This window comes from Dendrobates tinctorius, unplaced genomic scaffold (assembly GCF_039654945.1).
Source record: "Dendrobates tinctorius isolate UK_male_01 unplaced genomic scaffold, ASM3965494v1 ptg000011l, whole genome shotgun sequence".
Classification (NCBI taxonomy): Eukaryota; Metazoa; Chordata; class Amphibia; order Anura; family Dendrobatidae; genus Dendrobates; species Dendrobates tinctorius.
The window spans coordinates 85,091,427-85,109,581 of NW_027361679.1; the positions used below are offsets into that span (position 1 = coordinate 85,091,427).

The window sequence follows — 18,155 nt, forward strand, 5'->3', positions numbered from 1 at the left end:
AAATGTCACTAGAGGATAACGGAGATTTTGAATTTCTGCACATACTTGTGGACACTGGACACTTTTGGATTGTGTGAGGCCCACTGAATATCACAGCGCTATGTCACAGGCTCGATGTCGCAGGTGTGAAAAATGTCACTAGAGGATAACGGAGATTTTGAATTTCTGCACACACTTGTGGACACTGGACACTTTTGGATTGTGTGAGGCCCACTGAATATCACAGCGCTATGTCACAGGCTCGATGTCGCAGGTGTGAAAAATGTCACTAGAGGATAACGGAGATTTTGAATTTCTGCACACACTTGTGGACACTGGACACTTTTGGATTGTGTGAGGCCCACTGAATATCACAGCGCTATGTCACAGGCTCGATGTCGCAGGTGTGAAAAATGTCACTAGAGGATAACGGAGATTTTGAATTTCTGCACACACTTGTGGACACTGGACACTTTTGGATTGTGTGAGGCCCACTGAACATCACAGCGCTATGTCACAGGCTCGATGTCGCAGGTGTGAAAAATGTCACTAGAGGATAACGGAGATTTTGAATTTCTGCACACACTTGTGGACACTGGACACTTTTAGATTGTGTGAGGCCCACTGAATATCACAGCGCTATGTCACAGGCTCGATGTCGCAGGTGTGAAAAATGTCACTAGAGGATAACGGAGATTTTGAATTTCTGCACACACTTGTGGACACTGGACACTTTTAGATTGTGTGAGGCCCACTGAATATCACAGCGCTATGTCACAGGCTCGATGTCGCAGGTGTGAAAAATGTCACTAGAGGATAACGGAGATTTTGAATTTCTGCACACACTTGTGGACACTGGACACTACTGGATTGTGTGAGGCCCACTGAATATCACAGCGCTATGTCACAGGCTTAATGTCACAGGTGTGAAAAATGTCACTAGAGGATAACGGAGATTTTGAATTTCAGCACACACTTGTGGACACTGGACACTTTTGCATTGTGTGAGGCCCAGTGAATATCACAGCGCTATGTCACAGGCAGAAATTGGCTAGTGTATGACAAACTACAAGGTGTATATAGAATTGGGCAGAATAGGAATCTCCCTAGAGTGTAGGTCTGTAAGAACGGAACAAGTCCTCAACTTATCCTTACAGAGCGACACACAGATAGCTTCACTGTGGCCGTGATAACAGCCGTTACACGGTACTGAGAGAGGAGCATGCACGTACACGGCTGTCTGGTGTACGTAAAATTGTCAAGCTCCGTGTTTTTTAAGTATACGGACTGACACACGCTGTCTCTCTATAGTTTTGAATGTGTTCAAACAGCAAATATATTTAACTGTTTGAAAACTAGACAAAACTAGAAGGTGCAGGTCTGTAAGAACGGAACATGTCCTCGACTTATCCTTACAGAGCGACACACAGATAGCTTCACTGTGGCCGTGATAACAGCCGTTACACGGTACTGAGAGAGGAGCGTGCACGTACACGGCTGTCCGGTGTACGTAAAATTGTCAAGCTCCGTGTCTTTTAAGTATACGGACTGACACACGCTGTCTCTCTATAGTTTTGAATGTGATCAAACAGCAAATATATTTAACTGTTTGAAAGCTAGACAAAACTAGAAGGTGCAGGTCTGTAAGAACGGAACATGTCCTCGACTTATCCTTACAGAGTGACACACAGATAGCTTCACTGTGGCTGTGATAACAGCCGTTACACGGTACTGTGTGAGGAGTGTGCACCGCTGTATGGTGTGAAAAAATGCACGCTCAGTACCTCACCAGGACAAAAAAAAAATTGGGATTGCTTTTAAAAAAGCAGTTTGCAGAGCAGTGGGTAAACAGCAATGCAGCCGTCAGGAAGCCTTAGAAGGCAGCCTAACAACCAACACCGCTGATCCAGCAAAATATAGCCTCCACTTGCACTGCACACACAGTGACTGGTGTGTTGTACAGGCAAAATCGCTAGCAGCAGAAGCAGCTTTTGGTGTCTCCTTCCCTGCCTAACGCTCTCCCTACAAAATCAGCAGCAGCAGCAGCTCTCCCTATTCTGAGATCAGCATAAGTAACATGGCGGTCGGCGTGCACGCCCTTTTATACCCCCTGTGATGCCCACCAAAGCAAGCCAATCACTTGCATGCCCTTCTGAAAGATGGTGGTGACCCCTGCCTATGTCATCACGTTGCCCACAGTGTCCGTGGATCCTGATTGGCTGAAAAAGAGCGCAAAACAAACTTTTGAAACGCGACTTTGGCGCTTAAGTCGCCGACCTCATCCTAGGGTCGGGTTTCGTTTCATGAAACCCGACTTTGCCAAAAGTCGGCGACTTTTGAAATTTTTCGACCTGTTTCGCTCAACTCTAATGACGACTACTGGTTGGCCAGCATACTGGATCCACACTATAAAGGCAAATTAAAAAACATCATGCCACAGGAGAGCCTAGAGTTAATATTGGCTAACAAACAAGCAACTCTGGTAAACCGTTTGTTTGAGGCATTCCCAGCACACAGCAGCGGTGATGGTTCTCACACGAGCCGTAGGGGGTTACATGAAAGAGGTGTTCATGGTGCACACATCTGAAGTTGCGTTGGAGACAGGGGTTTCATGACCATGTTGTGGACTGATTTTTCAAGTACCGCTCACACGACTGGTAATACTGCATCGATGGAAAGTGACAGGAGACAGCAGTTGTCAACTATGGTTACAAACTACTTCTTCTCCCATATCGATGTTCTCCCTCACAGGTCATTCCCCTTTGACTATTGGGCCTGTAAACTGGCCTGAATTGGCACAATATGCCTTATAGGAGCTCGCTTGCCCTGCTGCTAGTGTGCTATCCGAAAGTCTTCAGTGCTGCTGGATCAATCCTGACAGAAAAAAGGACCTGTCTGTCGACCCAAAATGTTGATGATCTAACCTTCATTAAAATGAACCATGCATGGGTTTCAAAGGATTTTGTCCCACCTTCCCCTGCTGACACATACTGTAGGTTGCCAGAAAAATGGCTCGCTTTTGTCCTCCTCTTCCTCGGACTTCTCCAATTCCTCCATTTGTAGCTGCTGAATGTCCAACATCAACAGATGCCATTTTTTCAACCTCCTTAACTGGGCTGCCTCCCCCCCAGGGCCGGAGTCACCAACTGGCCCACGCACCCGTGCGAGTGCCGTTGCCCTGGACAGGTGGGTGGGCCCACTCTTGGGCGACGGCACTGGCACAGGGTCCCTCATAGTACAATCAAGTGTCTCTGATGGTGTGGGTGCACACCCGCCATCAGACTCACTGGCAGACTATGAGGGGCCCTGTGCTACTATCGCCGCCCACGAGTGGGCCCCCCTGCTTGCTCAGGGCCCCAGCACTTGCAATACTTACCTCTCTTTGCTCCACCGCTGTGTAGTCTGGCCTGTTAAATCCTTCACTGGGACTGCCACAACAAATTTGGTGAACAGATAGATGATGGTTAAGACGTAGCTATGCCCTGTCCTGCTGGGCTCTATCTTGAGATGATCAATGGCTTCCATTTGTTATGGACATCGACTCACAATGAGATGCAGTGGTGGTTTATCATCAGCTTTCACAGTTTTCCTACTCACAGACGTGTGACATTCCTGCCCATATTTTTAAATGTGTTCTCTCATGCCAATGCAATAGAAGTTACCTAACAGATCATGATAGGCAGTGAGGACCATGTCTACATCTCTCCCTGTGATCACAATTTGATGGAGATGAGTAACGGGGATGGGATCCACGGTACTGCGATACAGCAACCCTTTCTTCACAAAGAACTGTTTTTGCTGTGTCCACAGACAAAGTAATTGAGGGTCAGCATCACCTCTGAGAATTCTCCCAGGAGTTTTTCCTGTGATTAGTAATTCCAAAATTTCTGCAATCACTCGACTTTCCGTCTGTACTTGTATCCATCTCGTTTCCTCTTGCAGAGAGTCTGGACTGTCTTACTGAGACTGAAATATATATGAAGTTTTAAAAATACCTCAACAGTGTATACTGGTGTACGCTTCGAATACATTACCCTTTTTCTACTTTTTAGATTCTGGTCTAATCCATATTGAGGCTGTGAGTGTCTTTGTCGGACTCCGGAAATATACACAGAGATTTTTAATGTTTAAACTATGCTATATATACCTGTTATCTGGTGATACTGTACCCTTTCTCAACTTCTACAATCTTGTCAAATCCATACTGGGCCTGAGACCGTCTGAGTATGCCTCCTGATTGGAGATGAGTGGTGTTCGAGTCGAACTGTTTGCCAAGTTCAAATTCGAGCTGTTTTGGGCGGTGTTCGAGCCGTTCGTTGAACTCGAACACTTTGCTTAAAATTCGGCTGTTCGAGGTTCCATTCGAGAACGGTTCGTTCACCAAAAGCATAACTTTATTTTCACATTAATAATGCTTTTCAATGTTAATAGACAGTTTCATGGCATAGTAGCGGTGTCTGGTAGCCAGCGGTGTAGTACACCTGTCAAGGAGCTACACCGTGTGTGTTTCTAATAATTTTTTACTGCATCTTGTCCAGGAAATCCTTTTGGGCCTTGTAGCACTGTCTGCTACTCAGCAGAGGACCCCACCCGTGAACCAAGCTGTGCCACCTGTTTATGTTAGAACCATTTTTTAACTCCATTTAGCCCAGTCAATACTTTGGGCCTAGTACCTGTGTCTATTGCTCAGCAGAGGAGCCCACCCGGGAACCTAGCTATGCCGCCTGTTTATGTAAGCACTGTCTGCTGCTCAGCAGAGTTGCCCACCCGTGAACCAAGCTATGCCGCCTGTTTATGTAAGAACTGTGTGCTACTCAGCAGAGGAGCCCAGCTGTTAAGCAAGCTACAGCACCTGTGGTTTGTACACTTAACTTTTGCACATTCTTTCTTTAGGCCTAATTCTGGAATTTCGGTTGACCTGCACTTACTGGGAAATCCTCGTTTGCGGGGAAGAACTGGAATCCCAGATCCCCATCACTAACGGGGTTCAACGGGTTATCCGCACCTGTAAGCGGCACATGCTGGTCCTTTCAGTGTAGCGCGCGTGCAGCCCCGGACATGTAAGGGCATGACAGACCTGTTATTGCTCGATCTCGCGTGCCAGAGCCTCGCGTATCCTTCTAGTAAGTTGGACGCGGACCACGGGGGCATGCCGGAGTCTCGTTTGTTAACGGAATTAAGCTGACAAATCGCTAGCACAACTAAAAACGGCCATGCACCACCACCCACAGAATCCAGAAAGCTTGCAATCTGTCCATCTTTTCCGTGGCTGGCATGGTTGAGGTTGCCCGTGTGGATTCCAATAAAGCCGCAGGCTCCACTCCTTGTGGAGGTTCTCTTCTGGGCATTCCTTTAAGATTCAGCTTTGCAACCATACTGCCCCCGTAAACCTAACACTTTGCCTTCATGGACACTGTTCGGAGTGTCATGGGAATAACGCCGCCCGATCGGCAGTTGGCATAATTTATGGTGGAAGTCTGACGGTATATGATCGTCTTCGATTTTAGAATTTTAGAATTTTTTTTGTATTTTAGATTTTTATTCCAGCCTTTCTTGACTTTATAAGGGTATGACATGCCTTAATCTGTGTCTCCTCCTCCTCCTTTTACTCCTCCACCTCTTTTCTATATGTAGTTGCCCTTTTCCATATGTTATTTGTGTCTTCTGAGCATTTTGTCTGCTTTGGGACACCTTTTAAGGTGTCTTGTATGTGTTTTCTAGGTGTTTATATGTTTGTGTTTGCCTGCCATTGTTTTCAATGGGGTTTGACGGTGTTCGTCGAACGTTCAACGAACATTCGACGAACTTGCCTCCTGTTCGACGAACCGAACCAAACTCGAACACTAGTGGGGTGGCTCAACACTACTCCTGATATATAGATGTACATTTTTAAAGTTTAAACTATGCTATATATACCTGGTATCTGGTGATACTGTACCCTTTCTGCCAGAAAGTCCTCCTCCACCCACCAATCTAAGTGTATCATTGACACCTGGAACATTGGCCCACATGTGTGATTATTTCTTGCGGATCTTCTTTTTATATTGTGGTGTGATCCATCCTGAGCGTGTGAGAGTCTGTGGGTTACTCCTGCAATTTATATGTAGATAATTACCCCAACACTGTAAACAGCTCTACGCTTGTGATACATTACCCATTTACTGGTTTATATATTGTGGTCTAATCCAAACTGACCAAGTGAGAGTTTCTGACTCTGGAAATAAATACTGAGATTGACAATGACCCCTACACTGTATACAGCTGTACGCTTCAGATCCATTACCGTTTTACGGCTTTTTATATTGTGTTGTAATCCATACTGAGCCTGAGAGCGTCTGTTTCCGCCTCCTGAAATATATACGGAGATTTAGAATGTTTAAACTATACTATATATACCTGCTATCTAATGATACTGTACCCTTTTTCTACTTTTTATATTCTTGTCTAATCCACACTGAGCCTGTGAGCGTCTCTGTGTGACTCATGAAATATATATGGAGATTTACAATTATCCTTTGACTGTAAACAGCTGTACGCTTCTGATACAGTACCATATATCTGATGTTATTTTGGGTACATTTTCTCCAAAATTTGGAAGTATGGTGGAAGAGGCCGTGGACTGGGCGTGGGGGGGCCAGCTGGTACTGATGGTGGTGGTGCATCTGTTGGTAGTGGGAAAATAGCAACAATAGCAGCTAAGGCAGGAGGTGTTGAGCCTGCGTCATGGTCTGGCTCCGGAAGGCCTGGAAGGCTACCTTTTCTGGGAGTAGGTTAACCGCTTTTAAAGCGGGAGCATCAGGAACCGGTTTTGGCTTACATTGCTGAAACAGACTCCAGCTAATATGCCCTCCTCTTCTGAAGTTTCAAAAAAATGCAAGCACTGAGTCATCAAGTGCTGGCTCCTGGTCAGGAAGAACCCCTTTCCTTGTGTCCTTCACCCCCACCAAAAGTGAATGATGCAGCAGGCCACACTTCACATTAGTCCATGTAGCTCTTTATCACATACCATGCCTGGGTTATCAAGTCAAATCGTGAATTCCCCAGTCCAAGATGAAAATGACTTGGAGTGTGGGTCTCCAGCCAGGGCAGTGGGGTTAATCAGTACCGGGCCAGTGTCTCAGAGGGATGTGTCACGGTGGTGGTGACCCGGTCTGTGGCCCTGGGCATCCATGCAAAGGGGTAAATAACGTTTATAGGTGAATGATACGTGACGCCACCTGTGGTTTCTGATCAGACTGACCAGCGCTGCAGTGTCGCTTCTCTGGGACAGATGTTGTGGTGCAGCTAAGATGTAGAAGCCCTGCACAGGTAGGGCTGTAGTCGCAGGGCAGATTAAAGAGTTGGTAGATAGTGTGCAGTGCAGGATGTAGCAGAGCTGTGCACCAGGTGCAGGAGAAAGATGACAGACACAGTCGTGCAGTTCCTTTACCTGTACTTGGTTAGTGCCAGGACCCAGAGTACAGATGGAGAAGGAGTTGATCAGCCTGGAAGTAAATTAGGAATTCTCTCTCTGCAGATAGGTAGTGTGGCCTCCGCTCTAGCGCTTATCTGAGGTACTCGCAGTACTGAGTTCACTGAAGTTCCCCCTGTTGACTCTCTTTTGGAACTTTCTCGTATGGCAGGCAGCCATAGCCTTTTCCTTCTGGCTCACACACGTTGCAGCTGGGTCCTCCGAGCCTTAGTTGGGAACAGAGCATTTACAGCTGCTACTTCCTCCGGTTTCTGCTGCAGGACCGTCAGTGTCCCTACAAACTCGGAGACCGGAATCCGGACCATGCGCTCCAGCTAGGAGTGAGCCTTAACTCTGCTCATCCTCCAGCTCCCCTTCTCACGTCCACACACTTCCCCTTCCCTTTACAGACTGCCCTAACTTCCCTCCTCCTGACCACAGAGAGCAGCTCCTCAGCAGTCAGGTTCAGAGGTCTCCCTGCTGGCCTGGAGTGGGAACTGTGTTGTGTGTTGGTTTAACTGCTAGAGAGATCCTTCGTTGCTCCCAAGCATGACATCGCACTCCCTAGGAAGAAGGTAATGCTACTGTGGCGACCGTACTCCTGGGGGCACCACAAGTGCACTGATGCCCAGCCACTGCTAGATGATTCTGCTGGTACATTGACCCAGACCACTACATTCCCCTTGCACTCTACACAGCCAGAATCCGACCCTGATGAAACTCAGGTTCCCCTTCCTGCATACTATACCACCTTACACGGTGACAAAGAGGAAGGTGCAGATGAAAGTGCAGGTTCCTTGAGCAGGTGGGGGGGCATACTCATGGGCGACGGCACTGGCACAGGGCCCCTCATAGTACGCCAAAGTGTCTCTGCCGGTGGGAGGGCCCACCACCCGCCGTCAGACACACCGCCGTACTATGAGGGGGAGTGGGCCCCCCCTGCCTGCTCAGGATCACAGCACTTGCAAAGTTGAAATACTTACCTCTCCCTGCTACCTGCTCCACCACCGTGATGTCTTCCGCATTTCCTGGCAGTGACATTCTGGTCAGAGAGCGTGATGACATCACGTCTGTACGTACTCTGCCTAAACAGTTCAAGTGTAGAGAGATGGAAGATGGGGACGACGAAGAGTCTAGAGTACAGGGATTCCCTAGCGAGGAGACTTATTTAATTGTTTTCAATGTTGGGACAGCAATTTTTGGGGAGCACTATACTCTGGAGAATGATATATGGGGCCCACCATACACTGGAGCATTCCAAAGGTGGACATCAGACACTGGAGCAGCATTTACAGGGCCCATTATACACTGGAGCATTAGAAATGGGGCCCATTTTATATGGAGCATTATTTGGGCCCATAAGACAGTGGAGCTTCATCCATGGGGACCAACATATACTGTAGCATTATGTGGAGCTCATTATATACTGTATCGAACATTATATGGGACCAATGATTCTGTATGGAGAAATATATGGGCCTCATTACTCTGTATGGTGCACTATGCGGTGGCCATAATACTGTATGGAGTAATATACTGTCCGTTTTTGGAGCTATTGGAGAATTTTAAATGGATATCAGTCATGTGATGTAAGAAGTGAAGTATTTTTCATTGTACTATACCGCTATTTCTCTGCCATATCAGAGGATCATGAATGGTGGCATGTGTTAAAGGAGCCCAGTGACACTCTTTGGCCCTGGGGCCACGAAAATCTGGAGCCAGCCCTTCCCCCCACAACTTTAGCCAAATAACCCCCAGTTTTCAATGCCTATTATTATAAAGTAAATTAAGGTTGACAAGCTTAAGTAATAAGAATTGATGTTTTTGGCATTAAAATGGGCACTGTAGGTGTGTTTCCTGTCCTCCACTCACTGCTGACTTTTCTTCCCCACTGACTTGCATTGGGTTTCGTGTTTCATTCGGCCTTCGACTTTTCACGATAATCGGCCGATTGCGTTCGACCCGACTTTTGCGAAAGTCGGGTTTTGTGAAGCCTGACTCGACCCGAAAAAAGGCAAAGTCGCTCATCTCTAGTTATCAGATAATTTGTACTACACAATGAACGTTGTAAGAGCAAAATCCAATAAATAATGAAAGAATCGTGTGCACGCATGTGTGTGTGTATGTGTGTAGGGGGAAGCTACAATTTCACCTCAGAGGGAATTTGATTTCATATTTTCCAGTACATTATATGATTAAATGAGGAGTATCATTCAAAACAACAATTTGTCCCGTTGAAATCAATTCCTCATATTGCTCTATTTACAGCAAAATAAAATCTCAATCTAAAGCAATAGGAGGAAAAAATGAAAGCACATAAACTAAAAACTCCAGGTTATTAAATGATTAATAGTTAATACACATTTTGTTTTGCAGGCTATATATGAAACATAATAGTTTATTTTATCAAAACTATAAGATCCCGATTTATCAAGACCAGCGTTGTTCACACCAGTCTTGATGTGGAGATGGGCTGGAGTCAGATGCTCCTGATTCATGAAGTGGCATACATGAATGAGGAGCATGAAACAAGTGGTGTACAGGTCTTCAATCCCTGCTGGAGTACGATTTGTGGAGTAGCCACGCCATTGTCCCAAACAAGCCCCAACCACATTGTCGGAGCTTGTCGAAAATATCGCTAAAACACTAAAATTTAGTGTAGCCTCGAATTGCATCAAAATTATGCAATTTTTCTAAACTTTATACATCAGAATACTGGCATTAAAGCTTTGATGAATCGGGTCCTAAGTTTTTCTGACTTACCAGTTACTGCATTGCCATTTGAACATGCCTCCTTTAGCACTATAATAACTCCGTCACTTTTGAGTTTTAAGTACTCCACAAGCTTAAAAAAAAGACAATAGATGTATTATATGTTGGCTATAGCTCCACAAGTTTTATGATAAAATGAGCATGAATATTTGACATACCACAGTGGAAAGTAAAAGTTTGTGCACTGTGATGCAGTGACCCCTGTGACAGCTAGGGGGCGCTGTATGGGTTTCCCAGGACAGGCATGCAGGCGTTTCCTTTATTGTGATGGGGAAATAGTGAGCGGCAGGGTTGTGAATGGCCAATATGTATTACAAGGGTGGATGTCTTGTGATGGAAGCTGGAACATGTGTTGATCAGCAGAGGTACTGCTGAGGGTTTGCTGCAGTGTATTAGGGAGAGCTTCCAGGTGGCTGGTGAGATGGGTGGGACCAGTCACCTACAAACCCATCCAGGGGCATGTGTCTGAATGCCCAAAGTAAAGCCTGTGTGTGTGTATGGCTGTGCGTGTAAGAAGACCTTTAGTGAGGTCATAGCCATATGATCCGGTGGGCGTGACTACAGACCATATAAGGTGACCAGGGTAGGTCACATGGGAGAGTGTGTACCTGAATAGTTCAGGGTGGAAGGTCCTGGAGGGTCTAGGTGTTGGAAGGTGTGCTGCCCTCCTGAATAGCACTTGCTGTGACCTTGGATCTGGTGAGGCCGGTGTGTTGGGAGTCCCTGGGAGTAGGGACGGATCCCTGAACAGCACTCGGACCAGCCACATGTGTGAGCAGAGTCTGTGATGGCCTGCATTTGGGGAAGCCACTGCCCAGCTGTGGTTCTGGAACCGTGGGGCGGCCTAGTGAATAAGGCACTGTCCAGATCGGTGAGCCCAGTGCGGCCGCTTCCCAGGGAGAAAGTACTAACCCAGAGTCAGCATCTGGAGCAGGAGCTCCTCAGAGGTAACCCCAGACAGGGGGAAATAACTTCGTTGAGGCTATAGAGCCTGTTACTGGACATGGCACAGCCTGTGTGGCCTCAGAACTGAGAGAACGGAGCTCTAATGTGAACACTGATCTATCTGATACAACACTGTTTTCTTTGTGTTGCCTTATATGGTTTATATGTTGCCGTTCAATAAACCACATAGACTGTTTAACGGAAAGTGTTCCTCTTTGACATGAATGTGCTGCCAAGTGAGGGTCCCCCAATACACTCGGCGAGCGCTACTTTACAACACCCTTAGTCAAAATTAGTATTATTGTGAACAGTTAAGCAGTTGAAGATGAAATGATCTCTAAAAGGCCTAAAATTAAAAATGACACATTTCCTTTGGATTTTAGGCAAAAAAGATTTTATATATATATAAATATATATATATATATATACACTCACTGGCCACTTTATTAGGTACACCTGTCCAACTGTGTGTTAAGACTTAATTTCTAATCAGCCAATCACATGGCGGCAACTCAGTGCATTTAGGCATGTAGACATGGTCAAGACAATCTCCTGCAGTTCAAACCGAGCATCAGTATGGGGAAGAAAGGTGATTTGAGTGCCTTTGAACGTGGCATGATTGTTGGTGCCAGAAGGGCTGGTCTGAGTATTTCAGAAACTGCTGATCTACTGGGATTTTCACGCACAACCATCTCTAGGGTTTACAGAGAATGGTCCGAAAAAGAAAAAAAATCCAGTGAGCGGCAGTTCTGTGGCCGGAAATGCCTTGTTGATGCCAGAGGTCAGAGGAGAATGGGCATACTGGTTCGAGCTGATAGAAAGGCAACAGTGACTCAAATTGCCACCCGTTACAACCAAGGTAGGCAGAAGAGCATCTCTGAACGCACAGTGCGTCGAACTTTGAGGCAGATGGGCTACAGCAGCAGAAGACCACACTGGGTACCACTCCTCTCAGCTAAGAACAGGAAACTGAGGCTACAATTTGCACAAGCTCATCGAAATTGGACAGTAGAAGATTGGAAAAACGTTGCCTGGTCTGATGAGTCTCGATTTCTGCTGCGACATTCGGATGGTAGGGTCAGAATTTGGCGTAAACAACATGAAAGCATGGATCCATCCAGCCTTGTATCAACGGTTCAGGCTGGTGGTGGTGGTGTCATGGTGTGGGGAATTTTTTCTTGGCACTCTTTGGGCCCCTTGGTACCAATTGAGCATCGTTGCAACGCCACAGCCTACCTGAGTATTGTTGCTGACCATGTCCATCCCTTTATGACCACAATGTACCCAACATCTGATGGCTACTTTCAGCAGGATAATGCGCCATGTCATAAAGCTCGAATCATCTCAGATTGGTTTCTTGAACATGACAATGATTTCACTGTACTCAAATGGCCTCCTCAGTAACCAGATCTCAATCCAATAGAGCATCTTTGGGATGTGGTGGAACGGGAGATTCGCATCAGGGATGTGCAGCCGACAAATCTGCGCCAACTGTGTGATGCCATCATGTCAATATGGTCCAAAATCTCTGAGGAATGCTTCCAGCACCTTGTTGAATCTCTGCCACGAAGAATTGAGGCAGTTCTGAAGGCAAAAGGGGGTCCAACCCGTTACTAGCATGGTGTACCTAATAAAGTGGCCAGTGAGTGTATATATATATATATACATATAGCTTGAAAAGGGTTCTCACTTCTGAACCGTAATGTCACCATGATGGGCTGATAAACAGAAGCTCTTTTTTTCACTTTAAATAGTGTGCTGCCTCTGATTTTTGGATATACATTTAAAAAATTGCAAAAAGGAAAATGGGCCGATGCAAAAGTTTTTGCACACTTGGAGATTTGTGTGCTCAGATAACTTTGACCAGGGTTTGAGATCTTAATTAGCCTGTTAGGATTATGGCTTGTTCATTATCATTGTTAGGAAAGGCCAGGTGAAGCAAATTTCCCAGCTTTATAAAAACCCAGCCTCCTCTAACCTTGTGCCAAGCAACAGCAGTCATAGGTTCTTCTAAGCAGCTGCCTAGCCTTTGGAAAATTAAAATGGTGGAGGCCTACAAAGTTGGAGAAAGCTATAAGAAGATAGCAAAGCATTTTCAAGTTGCCTTTTCCTTAGTTTGAAATGTAATTAAGACATGCCAGTTAACAGGAACAGTGGAGGTCAAGATAAGGTTTAGAAGAGCAAGCAAAATTTCAGTGAGAGCTGCTCGTAGGAATGCAAGAGAGGTAAATTATGGTAAACTGCTCTACTGTTCACCTGAACACATATGGCCTTCATGAAAGAGTCATCAGAAGAAAACCTTTCCTGCATCCTCCCCATAAAATTCAGAGTCATAAGTATGCCAAAGAACAGCTAAACAAGCCTGATACATTTTGGAAACAAGTCTTGTGGACTGATGAGGTTAAAATAGAACTCTTTGGCCACAATGATCAAAAGTATGTGTTGAGAAAAAAAATTGGCACCGAATTTCATGAAAAAAACATCTCATCAAACATTAATGATGGGAGTGGATCAATCTTGCTTTGGGGTTGTACTGCAGCCAATGGCACGGGGAACATTTCACAGAAGGATGAATGGATTCAATTAATTTCAACAAATTCTTTATGCAAACATAACACCATCTGTAAAAAAGCTAAAATTGAAAAGAAGATGACTTCAACAAATGGATAATGATCCTAAACACATGTCAAAATCCACAGTAGACTATCTCAAAAGGTGCAAGGTTTTATAATGGACCTCACAGTTTCCTGATCTAAACATCATTGAAAATCTGTGTCTAGCCCTCATTATAGTAATGCATGCAAGACAACCCAGGAATTTTCCAAGGAACAATGGATGAAAAGCCCTCAAACAAGAATTGAAAGACTCTTATCTAGCTACATAAAGCTTTTACGAGCTATAATACTTTCAAAAGTAGATGCTGCTAACCATGCAGGTTGCCCAAGCTTTTGCATCTGCCCATTTTCCTTTTTGTTATTTTTAAAATTTAAATGATGAAAGTATATACTGTATATTGCCTAAAATGCAAAGGAATTGTGTCTTCTTCAACTTTAAGCCTTTTAGAGATCATTTAATCTTCACCTTGCTCAAGTGTTCATAATAACAGTAACTTTGACGAGGGGTGCCCAAACTTTTACATGCCACTCTTCATCCATCTGTAGACATCATGTACTGTATATACCAGAGGCTGAACAAGTCCATGTAGCTCCACACTAGAGTCATGCACACTTTGCAATACAGGCTCAATTCTTTGACTCACAGTACATAGACTAATTAAGTTACAAAAGTTGGAGGCATACTAGGGCCCCACAGTAGAGCCCCATAGAATTATAACAGCTAAAGCCAACTCAGTAAATCGGTAAACAATAATATGCTTAGACTTACCTGCCACAATGTATCAAATTTTGTGCCTTCAGGTATTGAATACTTCCCAGACTTGTCAAGATCAATTCTATAATGATAAACTGTTTTTCCATAAACTATTGACAGGGCAAATGTGCCGGGTTCTTTCCTCTCTCTTACTCTATAATAAATGGAAAAAAATGATTATTGGAAATAATCTGAACAAACTTAATATCTAAAAAAAATTGGTTGCACTGTAGGGAAGGTGACCTGACGGATGGACGGACTTGTCAGTTATGATAGAAGAGAAGGGAAACAGCTGAACAGTGTAGATGAAGTGCAGAACCCTGGATGACCACAAGATGGCAGGGGGAGTGCGAGTTCAGGATTTGACAGCAGCCTAGGGCTTTAGAAACCGTTGGTCATGGGGGCAGAGTTACAGGGAACCGGGAAAGTTATAAATTTGACAGGAGGGTTCCAGAAAGTTCCAGTCCCCGGGAAAAGCTCAAGAGACGAGAAGTCTGTGACAAATTGTGTGTTGTGAGGAGAGCTAAACCAGGGGACTGAGGAGGAAAGAAGTCAGGGGGGTGGTCCTGACACAAAGTATCGCAGTACAGACGAGGTCCCAAGGGAAAGCATACCGAATTTGATGACGACAGCTGACCAGTAAAATTGCTGTTGGTGTACAGGCCTAAGGCGGCCACAGTGACCAAACTGGCAGGAACGTTACTAAGCTGAAAAAGGGACGGTGTGTGTATCCATGTCTCAAGTGAAAGTACGGTGTGTGTGTACTGGGGCCTGGAAACAGAGGGCCGTGAAGGAATTGCGGTGTATTGCTGGGGCCGTCAGACGGACGGCTGGAAATAAACTTGGACCTGTTGTACCCAAAATCTGCCTCCATCTGGTGTCTGTGACGTCTGTGCGTGGTATAAAGAGGGACCACCCCCCCAGTCCGGGCCACCACCCTACAGCACAATCGGGAGACTTTGTTATATTTTGTAACAACCACCCATGGGCTCATACAGACGAGCGTATAAATTGGGAGAGTGCTGACCGACTTTTTATTAGATGGCACATGAATAGCACACTGCACCATGTTTTTAAACGAATAATAAACCTATTGGTCTGACTGTTCGTGAGAAAGAAAATCACAGCATGCACTACTTTCTTTTGAGTCTTGGATGAGACTAGCACATTCAAGTCTATGAATACGTAAAAAAAAAATGGATCCAACACACAGAACATCTAAGTATCATCTTATTCTTACAGATACATTTCTATTATAAAGGTAGAAAACTATATTTGATCATGTACAGTACATTTTTTTATTTAATTGTATGAAAACGGATCGTATGCAGATGTTACACGGACAAAAAAAAGGACACAAATTTGAAAATTGGATGTGAAATTGAAAAAAATTTGAATTTTCTGAATGAAACCTGGATGATTTTTCATACACTTGTCTGTAGCCACCCATAGGCTAAGTCCCCACAATGAGTATTTGATGAGTTTTGATGTTGCAGAATTTCTGCAAGATTTCTGTATGCAAATTGCCTCTTCAGAGAGAAAGAGGACTTTTACTCTATAGCGCCACCAGTTGGTAGTAGCGGTCCTACAAGTCACAATCAACCCTTTAACGAGTCTTGTAACATTTCTGTACCTTTTAGATAAATTAGGTTACTTGCGTTTTTTTCATTTCTTCTTTCAGTGTGTTTTCATATCTTTATTTAGTTTTTTCCGCTGCTGTTTTTCTCTTTTTCTGGTATGTTATGTTTTAAATAACACTGCTTTGATTTTTAGATAACTAAGCTCTGATAAAGCTTTATTGTTACAGTTCCATTTGAAACCTGAAGTTTACATACACGAAATAAAAAGACACGTACATGTTTTTCTCAATATCTGACGTGAAATCAGAATAAACCTTTCCCGTTTTAGGTCAATTAGGAATGCCATAATTATTAATATTTGCCAAATGCCAGAATAATGAGAAAGAGAATGTTTTAAGGCATTTTTATTACTTACTGCAAAGTCAAAAATGTACATATATTTCATTAGTATTTGGAACCATTTCCCTTAAACTGAATGACTTGGGTCAAATGTTTGGAATATCCTTCCACAATCTTCTCATAATAGTTCGTAGGAATTTGGGCCCATTCCTCCTGACAAAACTGGTGTAACTGATCCAGGTCTGTAGGTCGCTTTGCTTGCACCTGCCTTTTCAGCTTTGCCCGCACCTGCCTTTTCAGCTTTGCCCATACATTTTCAATAGGATTGAGATCAGCACTTTGTGATGGCCACTCCAAAACATTGACTTTGTTATCCTTAAGCCACTTTGTTACCATTTTAACAATATGCTTCGGGTCACTGTCCTTTTGGAAGACCCATTTCCGCCCGAGCTTTAACTTCCTGGCTTATGTGTTGAGATGTTGCTTCAGCATTGCCACATAATCTTCTTTTCTCATGATGCCATCTATTTTGTGAAGTGAACCTGTCTCTCCCGCAGCAAAACAACCCCACAACACGATGCTGCCACCCCGGTGTTCTTAGTCTTCCAAGCTTGTCCCTTTTTCCCTCAAATGTAACAATGGTCATTATACCCAAACGATGGCCATTATGTCAAAAAAGTTCAATTTTAGTTTCACCAGACCACAGGACGTCTCCAAAAATTAAGGACTTTGTTCCTGTGTGCTAACCGTAAATGAATTTAATTATGTTTATAATTAAAATATCTTTTATTTCAATTAATTAAAAATTAAACAAACGTGAACATAACACCATCAACAAGTCAAATAAAGGAAATAACCCCACAGGGAGGTGCCTGACCCTGTAATTAACTGAGTCTCTCTACCTACCAGTGAAGGTTGGCACCCTAAAAACCTGTGCAATGGCGCCCCTGCTCGTTGATGGCTCTCCCTGCTGGCCCTATAAGGCCCTATTGGTGACTGGGGAGTGGTAAGATGATCAGTAGGTGGGACAGAAAGAATAGATAATAAAATATGTCTTGATGTCAAGAATTAGATGTAATCAAAAACATGTATTACTACTGTATGCCTTAGTTTGATTAGGAAAAGAACTAGTGCAAGAGAACTATCCCTAGATATCACTAACTTATTGTTACACTCTGGTTGGATGACCGACTGCGGGAGCTGGCATCTTGGAACCTAAAAACTGGTGTCCCCGTTAGTTTGGGAAATTCCACTGTCCCTTTCTCTTAGACAGATGAAATTAAAGTGCTTAGTGCTAGGCAAGATTAGGAGCACTTCAGCTATGTGCAGGAGAGATGGCTAAGTACAGTAAAGCGATTACTACTATTGGGTAACTTAATAGAATGTACGGTGGCTATAGAAAAAAGGAAGCGATAGACAAGTGTGTAATGTCCATGCCAAAATTATGATTATAATTGGTAGATAAACAGAATCAATTAGCAGATAACTAATACAGTTGGGCAAATCCTCTTATAGTTGGTAAAATATAGAATTAGACATTGCATAATTCCTTTTAGTCATATGCTCCTAAAAACATTCCATCATATGGTCAGTTGATCATATATGATACTTAATCAAACCGCTCAGGTGCCATCAATCGGCTCTTTCAATCAGATATAAGGTAGAAAACACAGATCCACCCTTGTGGATAGCATCCTAAGCAATATAGCACAACCACCTAT

General features: G+C 44.2%; 1 protein-coding gene across 2 annotated transcripts in view; it reads right to left on the reverse strand.

Annotated features, from left to right (window-relative positions):
• ZAP70 (zeta chain of T cell receptor associated protein kinase 70) overlaps positions 1–18,155 on the reverse strand; it is a 258,830-nt gene that overhangs the window by 137,413 nt on the left and 103,262 nt on the right. For both annotated transcript variants that reach the window (XM_073544114.1, XM_073544107.1), the window contains 2 exons: positions 14,531–14,669; positions 10,193–10,274 (listed from right to left, as the gene is read on the reverse strand). In XM_073544114.1, the coding sequence (XP_073400215.1) occupies positions 10,193–10,274; positions 14,531–14,669 (221 nt within the window). The remainder of the gene's footprint in view (positions 1–10,192; positions 10,275–14,530; positions 14,670–18,155) is intronic.